We start from the raw sequence: 23769 nt of genomic DNA, 5'->3' as shown, positions 1-23769 counted from the left end.
AGGCCAGGAAGCTGGCCGGTGTGAGATGTGCATTGAGAAATATACCAATTGCTACAGAAGGTATGGCATGTGACATATATTGTCATCTTCCGAAGGCTGTAGTAAGAATCGACTAGAAGAAATGATTTCTAAAGCTGTGGTAAGAATATTGTCGAGACAGTTTAAAAGATTAATTCTTATTTATTCCAGCTGAAAGCCTAAGAACAATGATAACACAAATCAGAAAGGTCGACACTTGTTATGTTACGTAATGGCAGAAATGTATTTGACCATAGACGTGAGCAGTAGGCCAGTGTCCCTTACAGTAACGCAGATGCACTTACTTTCGCAGCTTTCAGGATGGAGTTAGGAGAATTCAGGCAAACAAGTTGACCCAACATATATTTCATCTCATCAGTGGTCTCCTTAGCCATTTGGCTGCCTATAAAAGGAATATAATGAATAAAGTGCTGTATTAATAAGAGTAATATAAATTCATTTAAAAAAAAAAAAACCACACATTCTGGCCAGGTACATGCTTATAATTCCAGCACTCGGGAGGCTGAGGTAGGACTATTGGTCTGAGTTTGGGGCAAGGTCTTGTCTCAAAAAATACAAACAAACAAAGAAAAAAACACATTCTGGAAATGGGGAAAAGGGATCATGAATTCAAGGTCAGTCTAAGCTATAATAGTAAGATTCTGCCCCCCACCCCCAAAAACAGTAGCAACAAAAAATTGATATTGTTCCTAACATATTGTACACTACTTGGCATTCCTGTAATTGATTACAACCTCCTGTGTACAATAATAGGTAAGATTAAAAAACAGAGTTAAAAGAGGCAATGTTATTAACTTTATTTGGCAAACAGACTATGAGAGAGTGGCCAATTTCGATTTTAGTTTTCTATAGTTAACACACTATTCATTCATGCTGGTAACCTAGGAAACAGTAACCTTTAAGGAAGCGGTACCTGGATGGGGCTGAATCTGAACATATGGATGTGCGAGGAGCTCAGGGATAGATATCCTCTCTTTAGGGTTCCGTACTAGGCAGCACTACAAACAAAAACAAAACAAAGAGCAAGTTTCACACACGATGCTGACAAAGTAACTTTCCAGATGACATCAGACTACAGACCCGATTCCTGACATCCGGGTCAGACAACAGTAACAAGCTCTCTCCCTGTCACCTTTTAGAAAGTCCCAAGTTCCGTTAAATTAAAAATAAACACCTCTCACAATAAGCAGGCTTTAAGAACAACTTCTGTCAGCAAGTCCTTTCAGGAGACCAGTTACATTCAGGATGGCTCAGGATGGCTGAGTAATTCCCAAACCTTCACTACTTCTTTCAAACAAACAGGAAGTTGTGACACATAATTTTTCTATATCCACATACTATTAGTGTTACCTTTAGCACATCTCGAAGATCTTTTTCTGAAATCTCAGGAAACTCAATTTCATGACTAGGGTCAATTATGGCATGTAGTTTAGAGACCTGATTAATGATATGCTGAAATGGTGTTTTCCCGTAGGTCATATAGTACAAAATGCACCCCAAGGACCACACATCACTTCTGGGACTTATCTAAGTAGGAAAAGAAAAGTTACTTTAATTTAATACAAAGGGTAACATAAAAATATTATATGGCTGTAATCCTAATTATACAATAATAATTAAAACCTCATGTATATAAAAGTATAAGATTAGCTTACATGACAAAACATCTTTTCTCAATTTTCATTACATGTGATCCCTTTTCTTTCTTTTTTTTTTTCTGGAGCTGAGGACCGAACCCAGGGCCTTGTGCTTGCTAGGCAAGCGCTCTACCACTGAGCTAAACCCCAACCCCTACATGTGATCCCTTTATAGAGAAGAACTTTAAACCCTCGAAAATCTCAAATTATTTTATAGGAAATAAAGTATTAAATTGTTGGCATCCTGTGAAAACACAATACTAAAAAAAAAAAAAAATTCATAAATTTGAATTTACTTGTTTGTCCCAAAAGGGACACCTTTGTATCTGAATTCATGGTTGGTTAAATTGTACAGTCCTAATCTCTAGCATATAAATTATAGAACCTGACTGGATAAAATTAGGGCAAATCACTTACCTTGCCTACACCAAACCCCACCTCTAAACCCCAACAGCAAAAATAAAATACGATATATTGTTATGGGTATTAGATGGAATTGGACATAGATAACAGAGAGAAGCATGTATTTCTCTTTGCAGGTTATTTATTTATTTTATTTATGTATGTGTGAGTGGCCCTGAGAGCCCAGGTCCTGTGGGAAAAACAGCAAATGCTGTCTGCCGCTGAGCCAGGTCTTCAACCCAGAGGAGTGTCCGAGTGAGCACCAATAAAGGTCATCCACTCTCCTGAGCCAACACTGTTAAACGCTCACTGGGTTAAAATCAGTCAGGAACAATCACAGCAACAGGAAAACAGAATGAAAAGCCAGTGGAAACATATTTTCCACAAAGAGTAAATCTAACCAACTGTCATAGAAAGTCAGTGAAGAAAAAGTGGGGCTTAGAAAAAGAAATGGACACACAAAAACCTGCCCTTTTAATTTTTCTTTAAACGAAAGGAAAAACAAACTCCTACTTAATATTAGGAAAAGAGAGCAAAACGTAAGACAGAACAGAAAACTGTTTGTGCTGTAATAAACAATGTTACCAACTAAGAAAGAGTAAGAAGAGTAAACTACATAAAAAGCAGGAGTGGGGGTGGGGTGGGGTGTTTGGGGGATTGGGTTGTGTGCATGGGTGTGCCACACGTGCATGGTTGTCCCAGAAGAGGGCATTGGACTCCCTGCACTGGATTCACATGTGGCTGTGAACTAGCCAGCTTGAGTGCTGGGCACTGAGTTTGCATCCCCTGCAGAGCAGAACTTGCTCTTGCCCACTGAGTCGTCTCCTGGGCTTCAGATGAATTCTGACCATCACATAACTGGAAACGGAGCCAGGCGTGGTGGCACACATCTGAGGTCCCAGCGTTTGGAGAGAAGGCAGGGGACAATAAGACTATGTCTCAAAAAGATGAGAAAGGGGAAAGGAGGGAGAGGAAGAATAGGGATGGGAAATTTATTGTTGCATATTAAATCACTGAGTTGACAACTGAAAAAATTATAACCTCTACATATAATTCAAAACCTTAAAAGTAAAAAAGACCAACATTAAACTGAAACTGTAAAATGCAGAAATAGGCATTAAAAATACTATAATAAAATCTGTAAATAATAACTGAAGACAGTAAAGTGTTATCTTTTAAAAAGCAAGGTTCTGTTAAATAACTCTTGATCACATCTCCAAAGGCAGACCACAGGGAGGCACCACCACACCCAGCTACTATAGCAGTTTTCATCCAAGTTCAAACACTAAAATCAATTACAATTTAATTCAAGATGGGGGAAAAGGTAACTAGGGCACACAATGGGAAACAGCTCAAGAGGCAAACACAAGTGCCCTAGGTTCAGTTCTGGGGACTGTCAGAGGTGACTCCATGAAGAATTGCAACAAGTTCAAGGTCAGCTCCAAAGTAAGACCCTGTCAACAACAACAAAAAAACGAGTATACAGGAAAAAAAATAGTAACAAATGCAAAAATATAAACTGGAAAGCAAAGGGAAGTAAAATTTGTGTATGAAATAAATATTTGTTTTTGTTAAGTTCAATAAAACCATGAGAAGTCTAAAGAAAACCTAATCGAAAGGCAGCAAATATAAATCAGAGAGGAAAACAAAAGACAAACAACTATGAAAACAGCTTTCTAAGATAAAATACTTGGCAAGGCTTTATGCACACTGAGCTGGGGAGATGGCTCAGTGGATAAAGCACTTGCCATAAAGTGTGAGGACCTGACTGAATCCTCAGATGCCAATGGAAATGTTGGGCACGGCAGCTCAGGAACAGAGAGTGGGAAAAGGTAGAGGAAACCCCAGAAGCCTGGCACACACAGCAGCAAGCAGCAATGAAAAGACAAACAGGTAGGGAGAATGGAGACACAGTAGTCTGTACTCTTTCTGTGTGTGCTAGAGCACAAATATGCCTGCACTCAGAACATAAATGTGTACACACACATCACACACACCCGGACAGACATAGACATGGACACGGACACACCAATGTTATGCAAGTTGTTTGAAAAACTACCAGAAACCATAGTTTCTAGGGATGAAAAGTAAACTTATTTAGCAGTGAGCTGGATTCTGAACTCAGAAAGTTCTTTCTCTGTCACTCCTTGTTTTCTTTTAAAACATACATTATTTAACAAGTCCACCTCACAGAGAGGAAACAGACCAGTGACTCAGTTTGTCAGAAGTGAGGTCACTGCAGCAGTGAAGGAAAGATTAGCCTGGGAGCTTGACACATGCCCAAAAGGGAAAGTGGGCTGCTGATAAGGACATCAAGGAGGTAAGCAGCACTCACTGAGACTAAAATGACAACCACATACACATAAAAAGTAATAAAATGAGAAAAAGAGGCGAAAGAATGGTGACCCGAATGCCATGACAATGCACAGGAGTGCACTGGGGCCAGGTGCACGCTCTTCCCCGTACCTTGGTCTTGATTTTCCCATTTTCTCTTGAAGAAGACATGTCTCTGATTGCTTCTGGGGCCATGTAGTTTACTGTGCCAACCTATTTACAAATCAAAAAGAAATCAATGAGAACATCTTTCTAGATTTGTAAATACAGAAATGTCAAATTCTTGGAAACTTAAATAACTAATGATTTAAAAGGCAGACTTGATTCGATAACTGCCAACAATATAAGAATGTATGTAGTATCACATCTCAACTCCAATCACATGAGTTGGATTGAGAATGAACTGACTCCTTTTAGAGCACTGTACTTTGTGTCTGTGCTGGAGAACTAATATTATCTGCATTTACAACTGTCTAGGCTAATTGTGAACTCTGAGGGATTTGACTATCATTTACTTTCATGTTCAAATAAATTCAACATATTTTCCCTTCAATAAACCAAACAACAAATTAATACATGAATAAAAGTAACCAGCTAGCTTCATCTCCCAACAGTCTTTGGCCCCACGTACAGACTGAGATGGGTTGAAAAACTAAGTCACATAAGAGTTTCTACAGCCGGGGATGGAACGAGTCCAGCAGAATCCTTTAGTTCTAAGATAACAAAAATGCTAAGACCTTGCCATAGGTAACTTCAGGCTTATCTACAAACATTGTTCACCTGTACTTCTGAAACAAAAGGTAATGAGTGACTGTCCAGTTTGAGTGCACGGTGTCTACTGATTTACTGCATCCCTGGACACAGCATGTGAGGTGCAGCGAGATCACTTTGCAGCTGTTTTCCCCTCACTTCTTCAGCTTCATGATGTTTGCCACTGCAAATCTCACTACAAGTACAGCTGGCTGCACAGCTTGCTGCACACAGTATGACTCTGGTTCTCAGGGCCCACAGTAGGAGAGAACCGGTCTATCAATGGCACCCATTCCTTCACCTCTGTAATGGTGTGCTTGCATCTGGAAACACACACACCGCATACAAATAATAGGTAAAGTATTTCTTTTTTAATGTAGTTGGGTGGGACAAACACTTCAGTATTCCCAATAAGGTTCTCTTAAAACTTTCCCCCAAATTTAAGTCCTAAGAAAAAGAAACAATGGAAAACATGAAACTGCAATTCCTCTTTGCTCTGCTTCACTGTGAGAAGTCATTCAAAACTGACAGATATGCTCGTCTCATCTTGTACTTTTATAAATCAAATTGACCACGGTTTTGACCACGGTCTTTTGTAAAGTTTCTATTCTTTAAAAAGACTTCAAATTTTTGGAAGGCCGTGGTTGGTAAAAATATAAAATTGGTAAAATATTTAACAGATAAAAAGGAACTAAACCTTGTAGTAGCCAGCCATCATTAAAAATTCTACCTGAAGCCGGGTGTTGGGACTTATACGTATAATCCCACACCTAGAATGCATAGGCAGCAGGATCAGGAGTTGAAGGCCACGGATCAAAGCATTCTAGGTTATGTGAAACCCTGGTTCAAAACACTAAATAAAATACAACCAAGACAGCAAAAGTCCTACCTGAGAATCTTTAACAATGCTTGTTGTATCTGGCTGCATTTGGTTTGCAATCCCAAAATCAATTAGCTTTAGCATTCCGTCAACTATTAGAAAGTTAGCAGGCTTGAGATCACTATGAACAATGCCTTCAAAATAAAATCCTTTATATTAGAAGAAGAAATACATTCTATGGACAGAAAAAGAAGCATTTCATAATCTCTAGGTCAAGCTTATCCTTTCCATTAGTCAACACATTAATATTCAGTTATTATACATTCTATACCTTCTTAGAAAATGCTGGGGCCCAGGTACCACTCTATAGCAATGCAGAGTAAGTAAGTACAGTTATCATGATCATTTTAAAGGGTGAGGACACTCGATGCAATTTGAGATGAAGTAAACTGTTGGGATTACAGGCCTAGCCTGTCAGTGTGTGCTGCACAGCTCAGGAGAGCACCACGAAGCCCTGTCAGACAGTAAGACTGCAAGGCCCCCCATACCTCCCAAAATCCTATCCTATGACTAGTTATTGCTTAGAAAGGGAGAAGCAGAGGAAACACATTAGATTGAACATGTGTGTTTTAAAGACGACAAGGTAAAGGCAGAGAAAATCCCTGGAAAGAACAACAGTGACCCAGGAGCTAACAGTGAAACACAAAGAACAAATACAGACCAACTCTCACACAAGGCACAGAAGAGCCTGAGATACCGACCATCATCACCCTATTTTTAGGATGTCCAAATCCTCAGGACTTGAAGATAAGAATCACCAGTTAACACTGAGGAGGATAAGGTCACATTGTGCATGTGTGGATTTGTGTTCTACATTCTGTGTATAACCAGTCTTAAGAAATGGGTTTGTTCCTTCATCTCTAAATGAACTTCCAGTTAAGGTTATGTTTCTAAAATGACAAAATTAACAACTATTCTAACTTTACGTATATGAAGAGGAGATTGGCAAGTACCATGTTGATGGATCGTGTGTACGGCCTCCAACATGTTTTTCCAGTAGCTCTTGCGTTCCCATGGATTGATGGATTTCTTCTTTTTAAGCCAACTGTTCAGGTCAATGTTTCCACATTCCATCACCATGTAGATGTACCGATCCGTGATTTCACTGCAGTTAAAGATGAACAGATGCAATGGAACATGGAACAATAAATGCCCACGTTACATCATTAAGGGTTTACTCTTTGCCTAAGAATTATGGCAAGAACAAACTTTTATTTTAAAAATAAAAATGAATTCATACTAGTCATAGAGGCGGATGATCTTATCACTGTGCTGCTGTAACTTGTTCAAGTAAGCTATCTCATTGCGGTAGCTGTCAATAGTTTGGCTATCTGCGTCTTCGAGGTTCACGTATTTGATAGCGTTTATCTGTTTCTTCTCATTCAATACCTGAAACACCTACATAGAAAGTAGAGAAAGAGCTTAGTAGAAGTATAAGTAAATAAGTAAGTAAGTAAATAAATTCAATAATGAGAAACTAAGTGTCCATTTCCAGCTCCTATGATGGTGGACATTCAAATTATTCAAAGGTCCAAACCCCTAAAGTTTTCTACATCAGTATCTAACTAAGAAAAACTTAAATATGTTGCTATATTCACAAAATTCTAGGGATATCTTTTCCGGGGAGATAACATCGTTACTAGGGACAAAAGACATTCAAAAATTATAAGAATGACCAAGGCTGTGATTGACAGTTCAGTTCTTAGACAATGGTTTCCTCTTTTCATCGTGCCTAATATCAACCAGTTCATTTCTTTGATAGAGAATGTTTTAAAAATTACAGTAATTGTAAGCCGTCATCACATTCACCTATGGGAAGTAGTTTTCAGTTAGCTTGGCAGGAGCAATAATGTTCCTATGAATCACTTTCTAAAAGCACTACTAAGGCACATAACGTTCTAAAAGAGGCCCACACCTGAGTTTATAGCTTCCAGCACACCCACCACACCACACAGTGCCTGTAACACGTATTCACTCGCACCCTTGACACGTCCCTCCCTGAGTCCCTCCTGCTGGTCCTTTCCTGTCACTCTTGTTCACTTTCTTACCCCACCTTCTTCCTTATGCTCATACCTGAACAGTTAGTAAGGGGAACATGAAGAGGAAAATAATTTATTGGAAGGAGTGTTCCATGTGGTAATATATGCTCCTATTTACTTTGGTTTTTGCTTATGGTTTTGATGTTAGGGATTAAAGCCAGTGCTCTGCACCAAAGCCATAGCACCAGCCTACATAGTGTATGTATGGAGCCCAGGCAAATCATCCTGCCTCAGCCTACCAGGTACAGGAACTATACAGATGGGTGTCACAATATCTGATGCTTTCCTTATTTGCAATAAGTTAATAAAATGCAAGAAGCAAGTCTAGTTATTGTTAGCTGGCTTAGAGAACTACAGTAAAAGTGAAAATAAGCCCAGTATCTTGGTTTCATATGTCGCTGTGACATAAAATAGCCTAGCGGCCAAGGAGGAACATCCGATTCAGCTCTAGTCACCAGAGCTAACATCACAGGACAGTCAAACAGTGACATCTTGACGTTAAGTACAGGGTGGAGCACAAACATCAAATAAGCCTGTGGTTAACATAGACTGTGGTTAACAGGGAAGCCACAGCTAGGCATGGTGTCACATGCCTCTAATCTCAGCACTCAGGAGGAGGCAGAAGCAGAATGATCTCTGTAAGTTTGAGGTTAGCCTTCAAGAGAGAGAAGAGGGAGGGAACTACAGTGAAGACAGGAGAACAGACAACTCTGGTGACTGGAAGGTGGGACGTGCAGTTTTTGAGTGTGTTGGTCAAGAGGACACTTTAGCAAAGATATTTGCACAGAGATGGGACAATGGTACTCTGTCATCCCAGCATTGGGAGGCTGAGGCAGGAGAACTACTGCAAATTCCAGACCAGCTGGTTTATAAAGCAAGACACTATGGAAGGGAGAAAGGGAAGGAGTGAAGAGGGAAAAAAAAACATAAACTAGGCAGAAGTACAATGACTAAGTGAGCTTATTATTTATTGTAATAAACCAAGTAAGATAATAGCTGCTTCAGACAAAATGACAACACTAATAAAAATGAATTTTGAAAATGCTCAAAAGGTAAGGACAGCAAATCTTGCTGGTTGCCTAAATGTGTGTATGAGAGTAAGAGCAGTGTGGCCAGTAACTAGCAAGGAAATAGCAGCAAGTTGCTATTTCCTGCAACTGGAGACCAGGGAGAACCTGCTTACAGCACGGCCCTAACCACCTGGTAACCAGGAGAAACGCTGAACACTCAGGTTCGGAAAGTTAATCTGGAAGGGAGAGGGCTGGACTGGAAATACAAGTTTGGAAACTTTAAACATAAAGATAGCATTTACTCCACAACACTGAAAGAAAACAGCAAAGGAAGGCTTGAGACAGAGGTCAAATCCTGAGTACTAAGGCAGTGTATCTGATTCGGAGACACCAGATTAAAGGCAAGTATGCTTGTGTCTATGGTCATCAATGAGAACTATAATAAAACAAACCAATTTTCTACTAAGGAACTTAAAAATCAAAGCACAGAACCAGATTTACCAAAACTTTGGAAGCCTGAATAGCCTGGAGTTAGCAACACAGGCAGAAGTGTCTGGAATGAGGTGAGAAGCATGGTTCGTAGAAAGCTCTCACAATGCTTTCTCCTCAGTCAAAGAATAAGAAATGAGCTCAGGGCTCCAAGCAGTCCCAGAAGAAAACTATACTTTTAAAATGAATTAATGATCAGATAAAAGATTCAAACAAACATGTGCATGGCTAAAGAACTCAATCTAAGACTCCAATAAGACAATCTTCAAAGTGAACAGAATGGTAAACTGGAGAGAAAGTGAAGAACTTGGAATTAAAAATTAACAGGTGAATTGACACACTGAAAAGAAACCAAATAAATGCTGGGAATGAATGTCAATCAAATTAAAAAGTACGCCAAAAAGTATCGTTACTTAACAAGGTTAGGCAGAAGAACAAATTCTAGGGAAGGAAGACAAAGCTAAGACCATAACACACTAGACACACATAAAGAAAATACATTTAATGCACACAGGCAGTACTCCCAAAAATTCTGGGGTACATTCAAGAACCATTCCTGAGAATTCAGAGTAGAAAAAAAATCTATGATAAATCAGAAAGTGAACAAATAAAATTATATTTAAAAATGTCCCAAAGCTGGAGCTAGATATAGGGAATGCTCCACAAGATATCAGTCAAGGTTAGTATCATGAAAACAGCCATACCACCAAAATTAATTTACAGATTTAAGATAACTCTTAAAATCCCAAGGACATTCTTCACAGTACTAGGAAAACAAAACAAACAAACAAACAAGCACAAAACTCATGGGAATTGAAATGGAATAACAAAGCAACCCTAAGGAGAAGAGAATACACTTGGCGGTATTACAATATGTGAGTTTACATTAGTCAAACTGCAGGCAGACTGACTACAAGGACATAATGATACTGACCACCAGGTACTGACATAAAAACAGACAGACCAAGGGAACAAAGACCTGGAAACAAAACGGCAACACCAGTGCCATCTCGTATTTGACAACGATCTCAAAAGCATGCAGTGCAAAGAAAGGACAACCCACCTAACAGACGACATTGGCAAGTCTTTTTTTCATCCTGCACAAAAATCAATTCAAAGTGGACAAAGACCTTAATTTAAAACCTAAAACAATGAATTTGCTAGAGGAAAGAAGGGAATATATTTCTAGATAGAGGTATAAGCAAGCACTTTCTGAGCCAAGGCATAGGAAAACAGCCCCATGAATCAATAAGTGGGACTATGAAATTAAAAGGTCCTTGAAGAACAAAAGAAACAATAAACAGACAACCTATAGAAGGAGAGGAAAATCTTAGCTACCTATACTTCAAAGAGGGGACTCTTAGAACTACAGAGAAATGCAAAATAAAACAAGACAATACTTCTAATCGACAAACAGGCTAATGAAATAGTTCTCAAAATAAGAAACAGGGCTGCAGGGCTCAACATAGAACATTGCTCTTCCAGAGGACTCATTCGATTCCTAGCACCCACATGGTGGTTAACAACTGGAACCATAGCTTCAGAGGATCTAACAACCGTCTTCTGGCCTCCACAGGTACCCTATACTTGGCAAGCAGAGGCAAACAGGCAGGCAAAAGCTCATTATGTGTAAAATAAAGAAGAAAATTACCAAGAAACACAACTGGCCAAATGCTATTTTTAGGTGTGAGCAAAGCCTCAGGAAATACATAAACTACTTTGAGATACTGCCTCAACCCAGTCACAATAGATATTATCAAAAAATTGGACAACTGCTGGAGAGGATGTGGTTAAAGACGAACCCTTATTCACTGCTGCTGTCAACTGGTACAGCCATTATGAAAGTCAGAATGGAGGTTTGTTAATACGGCCCAGCTATATCATTTGTAGGCAAACACCCAAAGTACTCATCCTACAGCAAGCACAGACACTTGGACATCCACATTTACTGCCATTCTATTCATGACAAGAAGAAATGAAACCAGCCTAAATGTTCCTTAACAGATGAATGGATAGTGAAAACTATGTATCTATAATGTGATTTCATTCAGCTATAAAGAAAAATGAAATCTGTAGGGAAAGGGATGAAAACGACGGCCATAATGCTATCTAACATCAAGCACGTTAAAAAACAAAAATACATTTAAAAATAATCACTCAAGAAATTTAGAAAATAATCTAACTCCAGAACATGCTTAAAATGGGAAACTTTGACTAAAACAAAGCCACTACTGAAAATTCTTGTTGAATGACCCTAAGCACACCAGAAGAGCACGTTCTATCCTCAGTTCACTTTTCCAGTCTCCTTGTGACAATACAGTGGCTACTGGGAACCCATGTCAGCATGACACACAAGGAGTCGGAAGCAGACACATGAGGACAGGCACGGGGCTGAGATTCAGTAGTTGGTCTAAAGGAGGTAAATTATTTTAGGGGAAGGACGATATGAGGCAGCTTTTCTGGTTCCAGGGCAACCTGAGCTTCTAGAAGACAAGAGAGCCCCCATACTTTAAAAGACAGGATATTTATTCATTTGATACTTACCTTACTTGAACCTCCACTGCCTATCTGTTTTAATATGGAATAAATTCTTCCGTTAACTGAAATGCATTCACTCATTGATGAGGATCCTGAAATCTAAACAATTAAGATATGTAAACATAAGTTCAATGAACATGTCTAACAAACTAGTTTGTACTAGGTATAGTGAAATGTTCCCAGTTTTAGCTAGCTAGGCTACAAGACTCCCCCCTCCTACCCCTCCCCAAAAGTCCAAAACAACAACAAAAACATAAAAGAGGAGTAAGAGAAAATGTCAACTTAATTCAGAAACAAACCTCTAAAAGGTCTCCTGTTTAACTGATTTTTACTTAAATTCCGAGTAGAAAGTGTAAGAATGTCACTTACTAGCCAGTGGACAAACTCATGAGCTGCCCATTTCATCTTTCTTCCCTATTCTCTTCCTCGCATCTCTTTATTTCCACATACATGGTCACAGTCATTTCTTTACCCCCACTCCCATTCATAAAAGCACTGTGCCAAGGCACAGTGAGCTCTGGTCCATTAGACAACACACATATCATCAATGCCTGCCCTTCTCTTCTGCCCTGAGTGAAGTTCATTTTCCCCAGAAATCTACCAACTGGTAAACATCAGTGGTCCTTTCCTTCCTTCTTATAACTGGATGTGTTTATAAAGACTTTAAACAAAAGGCCTTATTTTCAGATAGTAAAGCTGAAATGAAGAGGTTTTGATTAGCCAGTTAACCAAATTCAATCAATCAAAATCTGAATAAACTTCACTTTAACTGAATCACATTTTAAATCCAAAATGACAGAATTGTTCATGTAATTTTCTATAGAAACAGACAGATGAATTCTAATGTCCTTATTCTTGGGGCTTGACTTAAGTCAGAGTTGTTTCCCATGTGTTCTCTTTGTTCCTCCTAAAACAGCATTTCTTAGGGAATAATCCCTCTGACATCCTTATCCTGCTGTGGACACTAACAGAATACAGTAACACCTCGAATTCTACTTCAATGCCAGTGTGACATTAGTTCCATCCACGAGACTCATCCCTATCCACCTCCTCACTGGGGCCTTCCAAACTAATTAATTCAATCATTGTACTCTGCTTGTCTAACCCACAAAGCTTCCAAAAGCCCAGTGAAACCTTGAGCACAGCTTTCCCTTTCCCAGTTCTAGGCCACACCCGACTCCTTTTGAAGCCTTCCTAGCAGTGGCCTCCTCTAGAGCACTGTCAAGCCCCCTTTCCAGTCACTTCTGTATTGCCTTCTAGACTTTAACCAGAACAGGACCTATCAGCACTAAAAGGACAATAAACAGATCTTGACTCAACATTACTCCCTCCCTTTGGAGAGAGGGTCTTTCTATTTAATTCTGGATGCCCTGGAATTCACTCGGATAGCCAGGATGGCCTCAAACTCAAAGGAATCTTCCTGAGGGCTGTGTGGCATCATGCCAGGCTTTTTCCTTTAACTCTGCAACTTCTTATATAATTTCCAGCCTGCAGACCCTATCATATCTTTCCATAGCTAGTAATATATAAGCTATTGCCAGGTAATCTTTTGTTCATCTTTTTATATAATGGCAAAATATACATAACCCCAAATTTGCCTTTTTAACCATGTTTTCTTTAATCAATTGGTCTTAACAGATGGTCACTCTTTTGGCTATTTCATTTAAGTAACACCAGCAGTTAACATTCACCAACTTTTAAGTGTCAGGCCATGCTCTGCTTTAAGAGTTACGCATATGCTTAACATAACCTTCACAACGACTCTAGCAGGAGGTAGTGCTATTTCTCCATTTTGAGCATGATGAAATGGGCACAAAGAGTTCTTGTAACTTGCCAAAGATCACACAGCTGGAGAGTGAGGCCAAGAATCGTCCACGAGGTCTGCCCATGAGACCCATGTTCACACTGTGCTCAAGAGTATTATACAATAATTTCAGTCAGTTGGGATCTAGGCTTTTCTCAAATGATAACTCACATGTCAGCAACATCTTTGTTAGTTTACAATAATCATAACACATTGTAAGTGCTTCATATTGCTACTCTATCCAGAAAACTCACTTTTCCAAACGAATTACATATTAACAAAAGAAATGGAGCCGCTCACAAGAAGGTAAGCTCCACTATGAGAGGAGGCTTATTATTAAAGGATTTCAACTGGATTCTTGAGTCTACTCACTGAGAGCACGTGGGAGACAAACCCTTATCAAAATGTCAAAAACTTTCCTAAGGGACAGGTTCTGAAGACCTTCCCTGTCAACTTGATAGTATGAAAGCAAAATCTATGAAACTGACTGCACCTTAAATATGCCACTATAAACCATGCCCTCGAACCTGTAAGTTTTGAAGAGGAGTGCTGAGCCCTTGCTGCTGATGCTGCTGGTGGCGGGCAAGTTGGCTGTAAGGTGTTGATGATGGACAGGCAGGTGGGAATTCATTCTTTACAACTGAAGTCTTAAAACTAGAAAAGATTTTGTTCTCTTTAATATAACATATTTAAAAATTAAAAGGAAAAATTTAAGTCTTCGTGCACTGTAAAAAGATCACATGAACCTAAAATTCCCATATTAGTTTTTCTTGGGGGCTGATATTTACATGTTTGACTTATATCATGACCAGGTGGTTAATTTGGGGAAAATTGTTACAAAATCAATTTTTTATCTCTTAACAAGAAATCCTTGTTAATAAAAATAAAATGGAATTAAAAATATGGAGTAAGGAGAATTTTATAACAGTTCAGCCAAAAACAAAGATCAGCTTATAACTGACTACAGAATTTTAGAATTGTTTTTAAACAATAATGTTCTATGGCAGTCTGCTAGAAATAACTAAGAGTCAATTATGTCAGCAGAGGAGCTTGGTCTTCTAGTTTGTATCTGTTTAGCACACATTCACACTTTCTGCTTCCTTTGATTGCTAATATACCTTCAATATTGGTACAGTAGTTGGCAAAAAAACAAAAACAACCACAACCACAACAACAACAAAACCTTTAAAAATATTAACAGTAACTAATCTGGGGCTAGAAAGATGGCTCAGTGGGTAAGAGCACCTACTGTGCAAGCCAAAGACCTGAGCCAGAATTCCCAACACCCATGTAAAATGTTGGCACAGCTATGTTACGGCAGGCCTGTAGCCTGTTGGCACAGCTATGTTACGGCAGGCCTGTAGCCTGTTGGGATCACAGGTACAAGCTCTGCTAAGGCTTGCTCGCCAATCCTATCTCCACAGTCCTTGAGAGACTCTATCCAGGGAAGAAGATGGAGAGTGCAGTCCCTTCTGGCCTACAGGCACATGCATCTGCGTATATAAGTGAGCATACGGAACTCGCACATAAATATCTTAAGAAACGTATTATTAATTTAGCTAGTAATCATTCTTTGTAATAACTACATATAATAAGATGATGAAATAATAACATTGCATTAAATAGATAAGACGCTGGTTATAAATAGGATAGTTCTAATTAGGGTAAAGAATGACATTCTGAAAAACAAAAAAAGCCAAAGGCACCATGGAATTATGTTATCTTTTAAAACATTAAAAATATAGCCAATGGGGGTTGGGGATTTAGCTCAGTAGTAGAGCGCTTGCCTAGCAAGCGCAAGGTCCTGGTTTCGGTCCTCAGCTCTGGGGGGTGGGGGGGAAATATATATATATATATATATATATATATATATATATATATATATATATATATATATATATATATATATATAGCTAGCCAATGGTTGGAGATTATTATATATTCCTTTCTTTGTAGTGTCACTCATTTTCTTTTGCAATATCTTTTATGTTTCCTTTTTATCAACTAATCACCCAACTTCCTCACCTCTCATTCCTGTCTTTGGTCAAACTATGTGAATTATACATCTGATCTCATTCAGAGGCCATCCCATGCCAATTACCACTTCATACATGGAAATACCTATCTATCCTGTTCCGTTCTAAGAATGTTAAATTTTCTTTAAAGGGTTTCTCAATCAGAGAAGCATACACGTTCACGAGCAAAAGACCTAGACTGCATACTTAGATTTCCAAGCTGTAAGACTATGATATGACAGAGAATACTTTTATAACAGTCCTTAAAAACAGAATAATTATACATGAAGACAATATTTATGTAATCGTGATTTGCTTTCCCCCTTGGATTTTATAGACGCCCAAAACTGATGCTGAGAAAAAAAAAAAGTAATTTCCAAGTCTCTAAATAAGAGAGCAGAGAGAGCAGGTTCAACCCAATACAGTTTGACCTGAAAGCCTGTCTTCTTTCTATTTATCACCTTGCATTCTGAGCTCAGAGAAAAAGGTAATTACCATTTCATGTAATCATCCAAGGAACTGCTACTAGGTGTCTCACAGACAGACTTTGGATCAATCCATTTAGGAACTGATAATGGTGGTGACTGCTTTGAAACAGAAAAGGCAAGTTGCTCAACAGTGGTACACTTCTGCTAAAAGAAAAATTTAAGATTCCATGACTTAGAGAATTAGACATAACAGTTTAACAAATATAACCTTTGAAATAATAAAAGTAGGAAAAGCAAAGCTGCCTTGGTTTGGGTTTCCATTGCTGTGAAGACTCCTTTTATAAAGGACATTTAATTGGGACTGATTACAGTTTCAGAGGTTGAGTCCATTATCATCATGGTGGGAAGTATGGCAGCATGCAGTGAACTTGGAGATGGAGGAGTCCAGAGTTCTACATCGTGATCCGAAAACAGCAAGGAGATTCCCTTCTGCAGGCAGCCAGAGGAAGGTCTCTTCCACTGGGTGGAGCTTGAGCATAGTACCTCAAAGCCCATGCTCACAGTGATGCACTTCCTCCACTAAAGCCACACCAACTCCAAACAGGCCACACCTCCTAATAGTAGCATTTCCCATGGGCCAAGCATATTTAAACCACCACAAAAGCAAACTAAAACAGTGTGTGTTTGTGTATGTGCACATGTTTAGGTAGAGGGCAACTAGGGTACTGTGTTTTGAGAAAGTCTATGTTGGACCTGAGGGTCATAGATTATGCTAGGTTGGGCTGGCAGACCAGTAAGCCCTGTGGACTCGCCAGCCTCCATCTCCCTGGTGTTGGTTAAGATTACAGGCACATGGCACTGCCCCTAGCTTTTCCAGTGATTTATCAGACTCAGGTCATCATGCTTGTACAGTATTGTACTAAGCTACCTTCCTCAGCCCAGCTTTTAGTCAAATTTTAGTACAGTTCTTTTATTCCAAACTTAATGCTAACATACTCTACTCAAGCTAGCCATATTATCAGGAAGACACAGAGTGTATTTAACAAAAAAACACTCAGCATCTTCCTTGTATCAGAACCATTATGCATTAAATTCTTATAAAATGTTCAGGAACTTTGCAATGTACTATCTAGAGATGCACTTCAGTCTGGGGACAATTTGGCTTTTAGAGAGTATCTGCATGTAAATCACACTGATCTCTACTGTAATTTCAGACATTGGGATCTCTTTATACTCAAGAATCACAAAAGATAAATCTATTCTGCCTTCCGTCGTGGAGTCCTCTTAATTTTTAGAAATGTCTAAAAGAGCTCTCAGAAACATTCTTTCATTTATGAGTATGAGTACATACATGTATTCACTAGGATTACTGAGGAATATGTGACTAAGAGGCAGCTCTAGTAAGTTACTAAGCAATGAAAATGTTAACGATAGTGATCAGAGGGATGTTTGCACTCTGCATTTAGAAATAAGAACTGGGGATGTAAGTGTATGTGGCTACCATGAAGGAAAGTCATCAGAGAGGAGTTATGAATTTGAAGGACAGCTATAAAAAGGGCGATGCAAGGGATGGATGGAGAGGCAAGAAGAAATCAGGACGTTGCTAGCCTCTGCATGACCCAGGGCCTACAGGGCCTAGCATTATTTTTGTTTTATTTTGTTCTAAATCAATGGCTCTCAACCCGTGTGTTGCAACCCCTTTGACAAATCCCTAACACCAAAATTATTTACATTGCAATTCGTAACAGTAACTAAATTACAGTATGAAATAGCAACAAAATAATTTTATGGTTGGGGTCACAACATGAAGAACCTGTATTAAAGGGTCACAGCATTAGGAAGATTGAGAACCATAGATGATCTCGCTATGTAGCCTTGGCTGGCCTAGAGCTCAATATGTAGACCAAGCTGACCTTGAACTCAGAGATCTGTCTGCCTCTGCCTCCCAAGTGCTAGGATTAAAGATGTGTACCACTATGTCTGGTTCAGAATATTTTTAAGAAACAATGTGGAGTCACCAGGATTTCAGCTATGACAGCAGTGAGTAAAGAACATGACGGCACACTGAGAAGGCAGAGGTCTCAGAAGAGTAGGCCTCTGTAAGAAGTGAGGAAGAAGTAGCCTAACAGAAATGGGGAACTCAAAGCTCTAAAGTAAGACATGTGATGAAATAAACTCCCTTTTAGAAGGCTGCTCAGTCAGCAGGGTCACAAGAAACTGGCTACTCTTCCTTGCTGTTTCTAAGAATCCTTTTCAAGTTTTCAGTGTATTTTCTGAATTTGGAATATTTTCATCTCTGAGGAAAAACCCCCATACCTGTAATCCGCACCTTGTTTCTTACAGTACCTGTTTCCACCAACTATGAACATAGTTTCCATTTCTATGGTTTCGCCTATTCAGAACATCTCACTTTAGCTCACAGAACCAATGGCCTCCTGGGAGAGAGTTCTTACACTTAGCAATGTTTAAGGTTCATTTAGGTTGGAGTGTGTACCAGTATTTCAATGATTAGTAACACTTCATTATATAGATGTACCACATAATATAGATATTACTTTTGCCAAATTACAAATATTCTACTATGAATAATACTCATTTCCAAATTATTTTTAGAGATGTATGCATTCAGTTCTCTTAAGTATAAATCTATTATAGGGCTAGAGAAAGAGCTCAAGGGTTAAAAAACTGTATTATTCTTGCAGGTGACCTGAGTTCGATGTCCATCACCCATATTGGGCAGCTCTCAACCACTTGTAACTCTAGCTCCATAGGCACCTGCATTCACAGGCACACATTAAAAAGAAAACCCTACAACAGTCTATTAGTACTGATGAAAACAGAATTTATCCTGACATGTGTTCTTAGCATCCTACAGGTGCTACTACTGATCACGGTATTCCGGGAAAAAAAGAAAAAGGCATCTTGTAAATAAACGATTGCACTAAATATGGTCTCTCATCACCTTAACACTTCAAAGTCAAATAGCCAACATACCTATCAAGCCTGAGACATGTGTTACTAAAGACAGTAATGCAGTTTAAGGGAACAGAACATCACCTCTTTATCAGCCTTTGGGGTTACATCTGGAACGTGCCGCTGGGGGGCAAAGGCAGCCGAGTTCTGGATCCCACAGCCTGGCTTTCTGGCAGACTGCCACTGCTTGTGCCTTCTTTCTGGAATCTCCGGTTCTTGACGCACTTTAGGTTCTGAAACTTTGTTATCATTAAAAATTAATATTTGATGATAATGATAATTAAGAACAGGTGTGGTGGCGTCCACCTGTAGACTCAGAGGTAGGAGAGGATAGCTTGAACCAGGGATCTGAACCAGCTTGGGCAGTACAGCAAGACCCCACCTCAAAACAAAACAAACCTCAAATAAACAAGGAAGCTTAAGCAACAGGAGCGTGGCATAGACTCTGCTTCATTTCCACTCTGAAAATAACAGGAGCTACCAAAAAGTGACACAAGGAAGGGGCAGGCTTACAAACGGCAGACACTAACTTCCCTAATAGTTTTAAGTTTCACCAGAGACTATTCTAGACTTAAATGCTTCTGGTTTTTAATAAATAAATTAAGAATCTTAAGTGTGGATGTTATAAAGTAATACTAACTAAGGAAAAGCTAACTTACTACTGTTCTTAGACGCTCACTTTAAAAACTGATTTTATTTTACCCTGCACAATAACAAAAGGAGAAGATCCTAGAGAAAAAGGATATACTATTTTCAAACATGATTGTGGACCTACCAACACTCACAAACTCACTGTAGAACATGCCTGTAATTCCAGGCCTTAATGGGCTGAGGCAGGAGAACTGTGAATTTGAAGACAGCTAGGCAGCCTAAAATAAGACCTTGTCTTAAAAAAAGAATAAATAAAACTATCATACATACAAAAAAGCACTAAAAAAATACATTATTAGAATTGTTCAGTGAATTTAGGAATATCCATATATTTAAGTAAAAAAATAAATCAAATTTATATACTAGCAATAAAGTTAAACACAGAAATTTTGTACAGCAAAGGGTACCCTTCAATATCACAACACCAAAAATATCAGCTACTCTCAACTAAATCTACCACAATATACACAAGAGCTCTAGAGAGCAGGGTTCTTGTTGTAGTAAAAGACTGAACACATGCCAGGTTAATGGGCTGAAAGGCTCAAGAGGAAAATTTGTCGCAGGTGTCTTTATAGGCTCAACTGCTCCTCAAACTTCAGAGAATGAAAACTGGTATACAGAACCTAGTTATTTTTATGGAAATTCAAAATCTCGACACTTTATCTTATCATATGTATTCATGTTCATATCAAGTTCAAGCAAAATTGACCTAAAGATGAAAGATAAAAAGATTCCCCACAATCTGTAAGTATGTTTAGGACACTCACTCACATAAACCTTGTTTAAAATAACAGAAAGTGTAAAGGCAAAGACTAGGAAGTCAGAATGCACAGAAATTTAGAATTCTATTTCACCAAATTAGCTATCGAATGAATACTATTAACAGGCATATTTGATAAAGGTGACTTTTCTTAATGGTATCAAAAGATTACAAGAAATTATGAATAGTTTCCAAAAATACCAAGATCAGGAACCTGTTCCCAATGAATATCAAGGTAAAGAATAAAAGACGAGTCTACGGATGAAACACTACTTGGCACAGAGGCTTTCGGCAGCACTGGGCTTCCAGGATTAGAGTCATGAATGCAAACATCAGAGGCAAACATCAGAGCTAGTCTTACTCGGCTGTAAAGTCTCTCCTCAGAAGGCCATTGGCACACATTCAAAGTCACCTGATAAACCCCAGCCCTGCCCTAAAAGTATTGCTTACTCTGGACCTCTGAACCACACTAGTGTAGGCACTAGCTAGGGTCACGCCAGTCGCCAGTCACTTCCTTCCCACTGGGCAGCAGCTGCCCTGTGCCCCTCCCTCGGAACAGCCCGGTTTATCAGTTATTCTTTTTTTTTTTTTCTTTTCTTTTCTTTTTTTTCGGAGCTGGGGACAGAACCCAGGGCCTTGTGCTTGCTAGGCAAGCGCTCTACCACTGAGCTAAATCCCCGACCCCTTATCAGTTATTCTTTAGCCCAAGCATTCCCTCCTGCTGAGAGTCACTGCTATGAGTCCCACTTAAATGTTAATGGGTTTGCAAATCTTCTCTTCCAAGTATTTTTCCATACTTTCCCCAATCCAAATGAGGTTCCTAAAACTTTCCCTCTCTAAGTTCTAAGAGCATTTTGCTTGTATTCTCCTAACAATCTTTACACTTTATCCTACATTTAGCTATTCTATGTACATTCCAGAAGTGATTTCCAATTTTGGGACCCTGTTCCTAAAATCCCTGGGTCTCTAGAGCATTTATTAGACTAGTGGAAAACCAAAGTTTGATTTAAAATAAAAATGAGAGTGAACTGTGATATAGAAATTACTTTGTTCTTTGGTGACAATAGCTGTCAAACCAAGGAAAAAATAACCCTTTTTATGTGCCCTTTAGGAAAATACCTTCCTCTCTTAAAGGAGTCAATATTTTCCATGCACTCTGTAAAAAAGTTAAAATGGAAAGTAAAATACAAAATTTTACATCACAATTAGGTCATTATCTGTTGTCTTAAGCTATGAGGATTGTGTATGATACATATGCACATTTGTGTGTGTGAGCACACAAAAGTCAGAGAGAAACCTCAGGTACCAGTTCTTGCTTCCACTTTGTTCTAGACAGGGTCTCATGTCACGTGCTGTGTGCATCAGAAGACAAGGCCTGTGAGCTTTGGGGGATTCTCCTGTCCCCGCCATCTTATCATAGGAGTGTGGGGGTTATAGACCTGACTACCGAGTTCAAGTTTATGTGGGTTTTGGAGATTTGAATTGGGGTCTTCATCATATGTGGCAAGCGCTTTATCCACAGAGCCATCTCCCCAGTGTGTCTGTGTTATTCTTTGAAGTTTCAAAAATACAGAATGAATTTTAGTCATTTCCGTGCCATGGTTATCTTCTTTTGTTTCTCCCTCCCCCTCAGAAGTCCTTTCTATTCCCAAGTCCCCCACTGACTTTCATATCCTTCTTTTGTCAACAGCCCCGTGAGTTTAATCAGGTTGACTACATAAGCACTTACCTTCCAACTTTGTTAGACTTGAATCCGTTTTACTCTTCAAGGTTACTAAATCAGACATAAGTTCAGAACTTTTTTCATTGGACACCAGAGAGTCTTTCAAATGGATAGCTTGAATGGGCTACACAAAAAGAACAGAAAGATTTCAAATAAAATAATGTACCATAAATAGCAGTTGTACTAATTGGTCTAAACTGTTCAATATAATGAGTTTTATCTATGCAAAAAGATTGCTTGCAAAACTATCTGTCATATCTGTAGACTCACAAACTCCCAGAAGGTCATAACCATTAACTTGACAAATTTTCTTTAAGTGGACAAGTTAATTGCTACGCTATACTTCACTCAAAAAAGATAGTGTTAGAAATTTTGGATCCAACATAAAATAAGTCTGATGATAAAATGTAAGTATGTTGTTTACATGATTCTATTTTTTAGTTAGTATGTATTTATGGATTTTGCAGTGCTAGGAATTGAACTCAGAGCCTCACATATGATAGTTATGTGCTCTACTAGTGAGCCAAATCCCCTGTCCTGATTGTACTATATTACCAAAATAACAGCAATAGTAGAAGTTGGCATTTATCTAACCTCAAAGTAGTATTATACATTGAGAAAGTATAATTTGATACAATTAAGTACCATTCCCTAAAAGTAGAGAAAATTATTATTTTAAAGCATACCAGAAAAGCTTGTAATGTTGAAAATTCACACTACAATGCCAGGGATTTAAGCCAAGTATACCAAGAATATTAGAAACCCTACAACTTATTGCATCTGGAACTAGTCACTTCCTGGGTAAAGCTGACAAAAGGTGGGGGCATAGCAGATTAATTTTAGTTCTTATGATCCCGCCTCTGCATCAATATATGCTCTGCGTTTAAAGATGGTTGGCCATCATCATGTCAGTAAACATAATAATAACAACCTGGGGAATAACGCCCACGCTGATTCTCAGACCCAGGCCTACCAGTGCATCTAAACGCATGCCTAATTAATGTGCCTCATGGTCTTCTGATCCTTGCACCAACACCTGCGCTAACTCTCAGAGGTGGTCTCAAATTCCACCAACGCTTTGGAGATTAAACACCAATCCTTTCCCTACAGAAAGCTCTATGAGATGAGTTTTACACCAGGAACCTTTGCTTCACACACATTTAAAGTTGTAATACCTTTAAACCTCTCAATTCATAGGAATCATTTCCACTTGATTTGGATCCAGGCATAATCGAATCTCGGTATTCTGATCCAGATATTTTTCTATTACCCATGAGACAAAAAGATTTTAACAGTT

General features: G+C 38.8%; 1 protein-coding gene across 17 annotated transcripts in view; it reads right to left on the bottom strand.

Moving 5' to 3' along the window:
• Ttk (Ttk protein kinase) overlaps window positions 1-23769 on the bottom strand; it is a 38261-nt gene that overhangs the window by 1619 nt on the left and 12873 nt on the right. For 6 of the 17 annotated variants that reach the window (XM_087562228.1, XM_087562227.1, XM_087562220.1 and 3 more), the window contains 13 exon segments: window positions 23648-23735; window positions 22479-22596; window positions 19423-19577; window positions 16433-16566; window positions 14450-14576; window positions 12125-12217; window positions 7283-7440; window positions 6996-7147; window positions 6052-6176; window positions 4545-4625; window positions 1390-1566; window positions 953-1037; window positions 324-421 (listed from right to left, as the gene is read on the bottom strand). In XM_087562228.1, coding sequence (XP_087418354.1) covers window positions 324-421; window positions 953-1037; window positions 1390-1566; window positions 4545-4625; window positions 6052-6176; window positions 6996-7147; window positions 7283-7440; window positions 12125-12217; window positions 14450-14576; window positions 16433-16566; window positions 19423-19577; window positions 22479-22596; window positions 23648-23735 — 1591 coding nt within the window. 17 annotated transcript variants of the gene reach the window in all.

Source organism: Rattus norvegicus, chromosome 8 (assembly GCF_021556685.1).
Source record: "Rattus norvegicus strain SHRSP/BbbUtx chromosome 8, alternate assembly SHRSP_T2T, whole genome shotgun sequence".
NCBI classification, from domain to species: Eukaryota; Metazoa; Chordata; class Mammalia; order Rodentia; family Muridae; genus Rattus; species Rattus norvegicus.
Note: the sequence above shows the minus strand (reverse complement) of the source record. Positions and strands in the feature narration are given on the sequence as shown.